The sequence below is a fragment of the Lupinus angustifolius genome, chromosome LG19 (genome assembly GCF_001865875.1).
Source record: "Lupinus angustifolius cultivar Tanjil chromosome LG19, LupAngTanjil_v1.0, whole genome shotgun sequence".
In the NCBI taxonomy this organism is placed as follows: Eukaryota; Viridiplantae; Streptophyta; class Magnoliopsida; order Fabales; family Fabaceae; genus Lupinus; species Lupinus angustifolius.
The window spans coordinates 14,022,485-14,034,194 of record NC_032027.1 but is presented as its reverse complement, the minus strand read 5'-3'; the positions used below and the strand labels follow the sequence as shown (position 1 = coordinate 14,034,194).

General features: G+C 34.4%; 2 protein-coding genes across 2 annotated transcripts; one reads left to right on the top strand and one right to left on the bottom strand.

Annotated features, from left to right (window-relative positions):
* On the top strand, positions 3,448-4,443 carry LOC109334007 (uncharacterized mitochondrial protein AtMg00810-like). The gene is made up of 2 exons (XM_019569581.1): positions 3,448-3,664; positions 3,878-4,443. The coding sequence occupies exons 1-2, from the start codon at positions 3,448-3,450 to the stop codon at positions 4,441-4,443; spliced, it is 783 nt and encodes a 260-aa protein (XP_019425126.1).
* On the bottom strand, positions 9,806-11,394 carry LOC109333667 (BOI-related E3 ubiquitin-protein ligase 1-like). The gene is made up of 3 exons (XM_019569202.1): positions 11,168-11,394; positions 10,722-11,070; positions 9,806-10,497 (listed from the first exon to the last, which is right to left on the bottom strand). The coding sequence occupies exons 1-3, from the start codon at positions 11,224-11,226 to the stop codon at positions 9,955-9,957; spliced, it is 951 nt and encodes a 316-aa protein (XP_019424747.1). The 5' UTR covers positions 11,227-11,394; the 3' UTR covers positions 9,806-9,954.

The window sequence follows — 11,710 nt, the reverse complement described above, 5'->3', positions numbered from 1 at the left end:
GGGTCAGAAATATAATCTTGGCACATCAGGTGCATAACTTCCACAAGATTGGCGCACTACTCTTGGCCCTTGGATCACATTTAGATTTCATCTTGATTTTAATATTTTACATGAGCACCTTTTGGCTATGACCTTTTTAATCTTTTTAGGCAAAGTTAGTTGGGGTAAGGGTTGTTATTTTTCTGTTTTTGCCAATTGCTTGCTTCACAAGCAACTTGGATTTTCTTGTATAAAAGTGGTCCTTATGGGCACTAAGGAAATCAATGAATGGAGGTATTATTCATGTTATTTCTGCATTATGGTATCAAGAGCCAGTCCCTAAGAAGACATGCTCAACACTTCTCTGTTATAATCTTCTTTCTATCCAACAACTACTCCATTCCTTCTCTTCCTTCCTTCAATCTTTCCAATCTTGATTTGAAGCATGACAAAACCAATAAGCATGGATCACTAGAGAAATACCCAACTCATCACTCATAACAGTGAGACCAAGAACCCCTACTATCTCCATCCTGGGGATAGCCCATGAGCAACACTCGTTACACCACCATTGGATGGCACCAACTACCAGACTTGGAGAAGATCAATGAAGAGAGCATTACTCTCAAAGAACAAATATAAATTTGTGAATGGCCTCATCACAGCACCAAGTCAAGATGATCCTGAATTTGACACATGGGAAAGATGCAATAATATGGTCATATCATGGAGAACAAGGTTTTTAACACCAGAAATTTCTCAAAGTATCATATACATTGAGAGTGCTCATGACCTTTGGGAAGATCTCAAGGAAAGGTTCTCAAAGAGTGACTATTTTCGCATGTCTGATCTCCTACAAGAAGTTCACTCCATAAGACAAGGGGACAAAGGCATATCAAAATTCTTCACTGACCTGAAGACTCAGTGGGAAGATCTTGAATCACTTAGACCAATGCCCCTCTGCCTATGTGGAAACAGATGTACCTGTGGGGTCTATGAAAAGATGAGGGCATATCGTGAAAATGAATACGTGATATGCTTCCTCAAGGGCTTAAATGAAGAATTCAATACCTGCAAGGCTCAAATCCTTCTAATGGAACCTCTTCCATCCATACACAAGGTATTTTCCTTGCTAATACAACAAGAAAGGCAATTGGAGACAAACATTCAAGGAACCAAGATTCTCTTCAATTCAACCAACAAAGGGAATATACATCAGGATGAACAAGGGCAATCTTGGAGATCAAGAGGTAATCCTGGAAGAAGCAACACCAATCAAGGAAGGGGGTCAACAAGATTCTATAAGAAAGCCAACATCAAAGTATGTACTTATTGCAGCAACGAGGGTCACACAGTTGACACTTGCTACTTCAAGCATGGCTTCCCCTCAAACTACCAACAAGATAAGACAAGACAGACAACAAACATGATCAATAGCGCCACTACTGAAAACAGCATAGAACCTGGGAATCACAAGGAATCCTCAAGCTCAAAGAACCAGGTTGCAAAAGGATACAATTTTGGAGTAGAGCAATGTGCTCAGTTAGCATCCCTATTGCAGAGTGTTGGAACTAACCAGTCTGATCACAATATAAATCAACTCAACATCACACCTATAGCACAAGAGGGCAATGATGCAGAAGATGATCAACAAGTATCAGGTAATGTATCCCTATGGATCTTGGACACTGGTGCCATAGACCACGTTGGTCCCAATCTACATGAGTTCAACATGTTTCATTCTATAACACCAACCATCATCAACTTGCCCAATGGTTCCACCACTTGGGCTAACATATCAGGGAAAATTATATTATCTAAGTCCCTGACCCTACATGATGTCTTATATGTGCCTGATTTCAAGTTCAACTTAATATCCATCTATCAGCTAACAAAATATATGCATTGTCAACTAATTTTTGATGGCGTAACATGTTGCATCCAGGATATGACTACCTTGAGGATGATTGGACATGCTGAAGTAAGGAATAGTCTATACATCCTTAAGAGAATCACTAGGTCAGAGGCTAGAGACAATCATAATGTGAACAATGCTTGTACCAATTACAACTTTAATTTGTGGCATTTTAGATTAGGTCATCCCTCTATTGATGTTTTAAACTCTGTGTGCAAAGCTTACTCCTATGTTAATCATGATTCTTTTGGTGCTTGTGATTATTGCCATCTTGGAAAGCAACCAAAATTACCCTTTCCTAGTAACAACAGTAAGACTAGCTATATTTTTGACTTAGTCCATACAGACATATGGGGGCCAATAGGGACCAATTCAATACACAATCATAGATTCTTTCTAATTGTTGTTGATGATTACTTAAGACACACTTGGCTTTTTCTTATGAAGGCCAAATCTGAGGTTAGATACCTAGTTCAAGACTTTGTCAAAATGATCAAAACTCAATTTGACAAAGTCATCAAGGCCATCAGAAGTGACAATGGAATAGAATTCAACATCCCTGGCTTCTTTAGGGAACATGGCATTCTACATCAAACCTCGTGTGTTGAGACACCTCAACAAAACTTTGTCGTTGAAAGAAAACACAGGCACTTGTTGAATGTCACTAGATGTCTCCTTTTTCACTCCAATTTACCCAAAGCATTATGGTCCTACGCTGTGCAACATGCCACCTATTTGATAAACAGACTACCTAGTCAAACCTTACAACATAAGTCTCCCTTTGAACTGCTCCATAGAAATGCACTCGACTTGCTAGAGACCAAGGTCTTTGGATGCCTCGGCTTCGCATCAACTCTCACCCAACAAAGGACCAAATTGGATCCTAGAGCCAGGAAGTGTGTTTTCCTTGGCTACAGAACAGGAACTAAGGGATATGTTATGTTTGACTTAAAGACCAGGGAAAGCTTTATATCTAGAAATGTTGTTTTCTATGAACACATATTTCCCTATAGAGTTAATGACTTAGGAGACAAGACCAGCCATGAAGAAAACTCAGATCTAACATTCCTAGATCACGAGGTTAACAACAACAATGCCAATTATTCAGAGGAATCTGACCATAGCAATTAGTCTGAGAATTCCGGTCCCATCACAAACCAAAACAATCCATATGATGACTCTTCATCAACTCATACCCCTAGGAGATCCAATAAAGTCAGACAACCCCCTACTCATCTTAAGGACTTCTATTACAACCCCCTACTCATCTTAAACACAAAGAAAGCAAAAGAGTGTATCACCTCATCACATCTGTGTTATCCTATGAATCATTGTCTAGAAGCCATATCTCGTATGTCTTAAGCATAATTTCCAACAATGAACCAAAAACCTATAATGAAGCCATAAAGTCCGAACACTAGATCAAGGCTATGCAGGAGGAACTTAATGCCTTAGAGATAAACAACACCTAGGACATAGATGATCTCCCCAATGACAAAAAGCCTATAGGATGTAAGTGGGTCTATAAGATCAAATACAAATCTGATGGAAATATGGAAAGATACAAGGCTAGGCTAGTGGCAAAAGGGTACAACCAAACTGAGGATATTGACTTCTTTGACACTTTTGTTCATGTTGTCAAGTTAACAACGGTTAGATTACTATTAGCCATTGCTTCTTGCCAAAACTGGATGCTGCATCAATTAGATGTCAACAATGCATTCTTACATGGTGACCTTGATGAGGAGGTATACATGAACATACCTCCAGGTGTCACCTACAATAAACCCAACAAAATTTGCAAACTAAGGAAATCTTTGTATGGCCTTAAACAAGTAGGAAGGTAATGGTATACCAAGCTCTCATAGTGCCTCATTAGCTTATGATACACTCAATCTCACCATGACTATTCCCTCTTCACTAAGAATGAAGGCAAAGCCTTCACAGTCTTACTTGTTTATGTGGGTGATTTGGTTCTGGCAGGAAACAATAAGATTGAGCTAAACAGAGTTAAGCAATACTTAAATGACAAAATCAAAATTAAGGATCTAGGATCTCTTAAATATTTCCTAGGACTTGAGATTGCTAGAGCTAAAAATGGCATAACCATTTGCCAGAGGAAGTATGCCCTAAACATACTTAATGACACAGGATTTCTAGACTCTAAACATGTGCCCACTCCCATTGTCAAAACTACCAAGCTACACAAGGATGACTCCTCTAGCTACATTAACCCAAGTCTCTATCGAAGACTTGTGGGAAGATTGCTATATTTGACCAACATTAGACCTAATATTGGATTTGCTGTCCAACAGCTAAGCCAATTCATGGCTCAACCTACTAATCTGCACTATAAAGCCCTCTACAGAGTGCTTAGGTACATCAAGAGGAGCCCTGGTCAGGGCTTATACTATCCCAATTCCTCTGTTATAAAATTAAAAGCCTTTAGTGACTCTGATTGGGTTGCCTGCATAGATTCTAGGAAATCCATCACTAGTTGTTGTGTCTTCTTAGGAGACTCTCTTGTCTCTTGGAAAGCCAAGAAGTAGAGCACAGTGGCTAGGTCCTCTTCAGAGGCTGAGTATCGTGCTTTGACTTTTACTTCTTGTGAAATTCAATGGTTAACTTACTTGCTTGAGAATTTTAAAGTTCCTATCATACAACCTGCTCTTCTCTATTGTGATAATGATTCAGCTAGATATACAGCTGCAAATTCAGTGTGTCATGAAAGAACAAAACACATTGACATTGATTTTTCATGTGGTTAGGGAGAGATTGCACTCCAAACTTTTCCATTTGTTGCCTATCTCTACTCTTGAACAGGTTGCAGATATTCTAACTAAAGCATTGGATCCTGCTCTATTTCAATACTTACTCTCCAAGCTTGGGATAGTTAATATCTACTCTCCAGCTTGCGGGGGGTATTAAAGGTAAATCAAGACAAATAGGTAAGCCAAATAAACCATGGTTGTGCAATTAACCATGTTAGCATGAATCCTGACCGAGAGTTTTTTGCCTTTGACCGAGGAACTCTGACTCGTGACCAAGGGAGCCTGGATCATGACCGAGGAATGCTGATTCGTGGCCTAGTTCGTGACCAAGGAATTCTGACACACCAGACCTGGTCTAGGCGCATCCAGCCTTGGCACACCTGCATCAGCTTGATGCATCAGACCTGGTCAACAACGCATCAGACCTGGTCTGGGTGCATTAGCTTGGCGCATCAGACATGGCCTGTGCGCATTAACTTGGCGCTCCAGATTTGGCCTATGGCTCTGCATCAGACCTGGCCTAGGCACGTCAGCTTGGCGCATCAGACATGGTCTGAGCGCACTAACTTGGCGCACCAGATTTGGCCTGTAGCCCTCCACTATACGCACCACACATGGGTCAGAAATATAATCTTGGCACATCATGCGCATAACTTCCACAAGATTGTCGCACCAATCTTGGCCCTTGGACCACATTTAGATTTCATCTTGATTTTGATATTTTACATGAGCACCTTTTTTGCTATGACCTTTTTAATCTTTTTAAGCAAAGTTACTTAAAAGTTAGTTGAGTAAGGATTGTTATTTTTCTGTTTTTGCCAATTGCTTGCTTTACAAGCAACTTGGATTTTCTTGTATAAAAGTGGTCCTTATGAGCACTTAGGAAATCAATAAATGGAGGTATTATTCATGCTATTTCTGCATTAATAGTATTTGTGCATATGCACAACCTTTTTCAGATATTATCTAGTGTATGAATGATAACTTTCCAATTATATTTAGCAAAGTCAAAATGTGACAAATACAGATCAGGTGCATTATTCTAATCTAATCCTTGCAAGTTAGAGATAGTGACCCATCTACAATAATGTAAATCTATTTTTTCTTCATTTGTCTATTTCCTTCACATGTTTCTATATATTTTCCCTTCTTTGATTACCTCAATTCCACAACATTAATGCATCATGGTGACTGACCATAGTTCTGATGAATCTGTCTCTCTCTATCCATATATGCATTGTTTGTTGATATGTCACTGAATTGGTGTAGTGTTTTTTATGGACGTGGTTCATAACCCAGACAAAGGTTACATAAAATAATAATAATGGGGCATGCATCAATTTCTGTAACATACATATATAGTGGGACTACTGAAATTATGTCAGTACTGTGTTTTATGATAGGTCTGATTTTAATGTGTCATGGCACATGCTGACGTTAATGTCCAACAACATATGCAGATGTACCGGTATCATTACAAATAAGATCTTGTCTCCATATCCATATCTAATAGAGTATCAATAAATAATATACAAATATTACTTTATATTTTTATAAGTTTTTTTTATAAATATAATAACATATTTTAATTGGTCTGGGACACTGATGGGTAGAGAATCTTCATCCATATCATTACCTTCACCCATCTCATATGTTTTGGAATAGATATGAACAGTATATATAGTCCAGAAATTTTCATAACACCTAATTGGAACCATCCTAGCAATTGATATATTTAAATTAAAATTCAACATTTACAACATTTTTCATATACTTTGTTTATATCATTTATTTATTTCCTTTTCACATTACAGTATCTCAATATTTTAAGTTGTACTACATAAATAGACCATAAGATATTTATACTGAAGAAAATTTGCACTATATACTCGTAATATTGTAGTTTCGAAAATCTATCTGATGACATAACAGCTACCATTGTAGTCGTATAAACCACATTTTCTCATGAATGTAATAGTGATTGTGACTGTAACTATAGTTTCGATCATCATCTATATTCTATATATATTTACATATGTTTATTATGGCTAATTGTAGTTATTTTTGTAGTTATATATATACTTTATAATAAAGTTAATAAGATAAATTTGTTGTTTCCTATTAGACTTCTTCTCCCTTTGAATTATGAGAAAATTAGAAGGAAAATGAAAGAAAAAAATAATGTTTTATTGTTTGGAACTTTGGATAGCAAGGACAGAAAAAGCTAGAGGAAACAGCTATGATGCTGCATGTGTTTGGGTTCTCACCAAAAAGGCCAAAATCGAGAAAAGCAGTAGAAAAGTTTTACAAAAATTAAGAGAAATTTATGGCCAATCATTCATGCTATTTTCAACTTCTTTTAATTCATGGCCAATGATCATGCCCCAACCTAGTAAAGTTAATCACGTATTTTGCTCTTTAAATATAGATCGCATTTATTTAAAATTAAAAAATACATCTTAATATATAAAGTCATATAATGGAAATCGATTATGTCCCCTAAAGAAAGTACAAAGGATATGTTCAAATCCTAAGGTTATTAACTTAGCTAAAATTATTTAATCTATTAAATCTTTAAAGACAAAAAACAAAACTACAAAAATGCTTTTAACATTCTGAAGGAAGAAAAAAACAACCCTTAATTACTTTTGTATTAAAATGTCATTGAGAAAAGGAGAGAGCATCTGAATGATTTCAAGAATTCCTTTTCCTAGTTATAACTTGATAAGAATAAAAGTATTTTGCTCCTTTGCACAAGAATGGATTTTGTTCCAAAAAGCATAAAGGTGGTAGTGGACTTAAAAAAACTAAGAATCAAAAGGTAATTGAATAGGAAAGTAGAAAAGGTTAGATTGAGGAAGATATATTTGAACATTTCAATCATTCCATCCTAGTTGAAAAAGGAAGTACAACTAAAATTATACTTTTTTTTTTCTTTTTTGTGACAGACAAGATTTTGTGTATTGGGAAAAGATAAAGTTGTAAAAGAGTGAAAAGGATGGCTCTCTATGAATATATATAGGTCTATCAATAATATAGATGTGGGTCACTGACCCATATTGAGCCATGACTTTAATAATAACATCAATCATGAAGTTTTGACAAAATAAAAGACAAGATAGTGGGAACGGTAGGTGATGCTAAGTTTATTCACAAAATTAAAATTCTTGTGAAAATTTTGAGTTTTCTTATTCAAATCTGTTTAACTAAGGATATATTTTTTTTCAATTTAAAGTTTAGAAAATATTTGATAAATTTGTGTAGATTTGATCAATGTCCATCCATTAATATCTCTCTGGCTATAGCTTGTAGATTCGATCATAAATTATTCTAAAACACGAAAGTATGGTAAAAGAATGAAATAAATTTTTCCCTAATTTTGATTATTTTTTAAAATCCAAATATAATAAAGCAATCATTATTATTATTTTTGTACGATCTACACTTACTTTCTTGTATAAATTAGGTATAATAATAGTATATAGCTACTGTTTTGATTATGTTCAATATTCCCTTTAAATTATAATAATATGAATGTTATCGGTTATATATGTATTGTTTTATTATTAAAAATTGATTTCTATAATTATTAACTTACCTTAAAAATAATATAGGATTGATAATGATTATTATTTACCTTAAAACTCATATAATTCTACCCTTAAAAGAGTTAATTATTAAAAATTATTAATTTGCTAATTTTTACCTTACCTCAAAAGTAATATATAGCATTCATAATTTATTATTATTTACCTTAAAACTCCCATAATATTACTCATAAGAGAGTTCATTTTACCTTGAAAGCATTTGTCTCTCAAGAACAATATCCACCCTTCAAATTAGAAAAGTGATAAATACCCGTAATATACCCAAATTATTAAACTCATTTTAAGAAGCAAAATCTATTTTATTTGGAGTTTAATGTTTAGTGTAAGAGTTTTTATCGTTCATGTAATGTACCTTTTATATTTAACATTTACCAAGTAACCAAAGTATTGTGTGATATTGGCATGGTGGTGCAACTTTTGGACAAAGAATTATACAAAGAGAAAGTGATGAGGTGGTAAAAGGGCCATAGTAAATAAAAAAAATAGAAGAGATGAATAAAGAGAAAAAGAGAGAGTGGGAAGAAGCATCTCATTCCCATAATGGTGCAATACATTGGTACAAGAAACAATGATGCTGATTTGACATATGAAACTTCAACCTTAGCCCATGATGCTATAATGGCCTTGTTGTACACAATACTCTTCTCAACTCTGCAGCAACCAACAGTGACTCCTTATCTTTTAAGACTTTTGTTGGCCCCTTCAAACCAAAACAATGAAAGAAAACAAAAGAAAACAACTCATCTTTTAACCAGTTTCCAGAATATGATGCCCACTTATATGGTCATATTCATCACACAGCACATTGGCTCTTACACCATCAGTGTGTGTGTCCCCCTCTATTCAATGTTTATGCCCCCACCACCTCTCCATCACTACTAGTATTTTCCTAATACTATCATTTATTTCTCTTTCTATCATCACTCAAAGGTTTACTAAATGGGAGACACACTCCTTTACTTTATCATCCTTTCATTGCATAATTAATGATGATCATAGTAATATACTTTTTATATTTTATATTTGAAAGTTAAAGGATCACAAGCTATTCTTAGCTGTAAAATATAATAAGAAAAAAATGTATACAAATGCAAAGTTATAAATTTTATACACTCATTATATCATCTAATTCATTTTAATTATCATTAACTATTCAAAAAAGTAATATTAATTAAAGGTAGATGATATATTTACTTGTATATAAATCTTTACTTGATAATGTATTAAATATAATTTATACTACCGTACTTTTCAATTGTAATCATTAAACATTAACAAATCTTGATGATTACCAAAAAAAAAACAATATTAAAGGTAGCAAGAGGTATAGCTGTAGTAGGTTAAATATAAATATAAATTTCCTGCAAACAAATATACACTACTAATATAATCTTCTTGTATCTTAAAAAAAATTAATTACCATAATATTAAGTAAATACTTTAAATATCCACGTGAAGAAAGACATGAAAAATCACTGACTGTATATTTAAATTATAGAAATAAACAAAAAATGTATCAATAAGACAGCTAATAGAGAAAGGTTCTATATAAACAAAAGAATTGTAAAATCTTTTCCCTTTTTCTTCATTTCTAACTATCCTTTTGACAATTTAAAAAACATAATTAAACTAATTCTCTCTACTTTTTTGATAGCCTAATAAAATCTAAATATAAGTTTTCCTAATTAGAGAGATTAACATGCACACTAGCTTCCATGCCACAATTACACACAGGACAATTGTGAATAGTGGACCCACAATTTGTGCAAAGACAAAGATGCCTGCATGGAAGTAACAACACTATTGACTCCCTCACCCCACAATTCTTACACATATTCCTACCACCACCAACCGCCGCTGAAGCCGCCGTGTCATCACCGGCCTCCACCTCATGATTACTTCCACAGCTTGATTGTGCATCATCCACCACCACCTCCGCCGCTGCCACGTGGCGGTCCTCGCCGACATGGGCCAGCACTTGTTCCAAATTGCTACGTAGGTGATTGGCTGTTGTTTCATTTGTTTGTGCCAATTCCCTCCAAATTTGATTTTCCACACATAAACTATTAACTCTTTCTTGAAGTGCCATGTTCAGTTTCACTATTCTTTGAATCTCTTCATCTTTTTCTCTCAATTTCTTAGCCATTGCTTCTTGGATTGTCGCTAGTAACATCCTTGATTGCCTCATCTTTTGTTCATGTAGCTCCACTCTCACTTTCTCTGCCTGTTCAAAACCAAAATCACAAATTACATTAATTATCCACCATAAAAACATGAAATATTAAAAACCCATCATTATTTTAAGGCAAAGTTTCAAAATTTATCACACCCTTTTTTCAGTTACTAATGACTTTTCATACTTGAATCGTTGAACAGTTTCTAGTTCCAACTCACTAAAAAATTATATTTAAAAATATAAAAAATTTGAGTTGAAGGAAGGAAAATTACATGATGGGCAAGAACACGATCAATCTCAATTTGCTGTTGATTCTGGATTTGATATAGAACATCTTGGTCTAGAAAAGATGATTGAGGTGAAACCTTGTTTCTTTTCTGAGCTGAGAAAGAGGTTAATTCAGTTGTGAAATCTCTGAATCTCTTCCTTTGAAGAGGGATGCTATGACATGTGATATCACTATCTGCCTTGTTTGGATCACAAACATTGGATTGGTAAAATGGCATCAAAGGTTGACCCATTTTTCTAGGTACAACCATAGCTGTAGAATCCAACTGAGCATTGCATATACCAGAGTTCAAGATATGTTGTTGTTGATTATTATTAGGTTTCATGATTTCTCTGCACAAACAAGTAACAACCCATATCAGCAAACTTTGAAAAACAGTATATTAAATAGAAAAAATAAAGACTATTTGGAGAATTTTTTTGTTAGTACCTGTTACTGAATAACTGATGAGAAGGCAATAGATTCATATAAGTAGCATCAACTGCCATTAGTATAGTTGTTTAGCCTGAGATTTTCTGTGAGATTTGGGTGTGTGATTGATGAAGAAAGGAGAATGGGGAGAATAAGAAGGAGATGAAGTAGAGCTTGTAAAATATGTATGTGGTGAGTACTAGGGACTTTGAATGAATGAATGGATGGGATCAAGGTTTATATTAAGCTTTGGTTTTCGTGGGTATTTTATACACATTGAAAGTCAAAATGCATATTTTCTAGAAACATAAAAGTCACAGCATATTTTATGGAATAATAAAGAAATTAATTACATGAATAAAATTTAAACTACTTCCTCTTTTTATTACCAAAAAAAAGACCTAAAACATGATTTGTCAGATTTGATCTGTTGTATTGGATTAGATTGTCTGTTTTTTTTCCTACTCTCACTGGTTCTATAAAATAATGGGAACTATTTTGATTTTAAATATTAAATATTTTAATGATGGTAAATAAAAAGGCATAATAATCTCCAAGTAT

Bases quoted from the DNA above. Each gene is read 5' to 3' on its own strand.
- LOC109334007 (XM_019569581.1), top strand. From the start codon at position 3,448: ATGGAAAGATACAAGGCTAGGCTAGTGGCAAAAGGGTACAACCAAACT. The intron at 3,665-3,877 runs GTGTCACCTACA...TGGTTCTGGCAG, and splicing joins ATACATGAACATACCTCCAG to GAAACAATAAGATTGAGCTA.
- LOC109333667 (XM_019569202.1), bottom strand. From the start codon at position 11,226: ATGGCAGTTGATGCTACTTATATGAATCTATTGCCTTCTCATCAGTTA. The intron at 11,071-11,167 runs GTACTAACAAAA...TTGTTTGTGCAG, and splicing joins CATCAGTTATTCAGTAACAG to AGAAATCATGAAACCTAATA. The intron at 10,498-10,721 runs GTAATTTTCCTT...GGTTTTGAACAG, and splicing joins ATCGTGTTCTTGCCCATCAT to GCAGAGAAAGTGAGAGTGGA.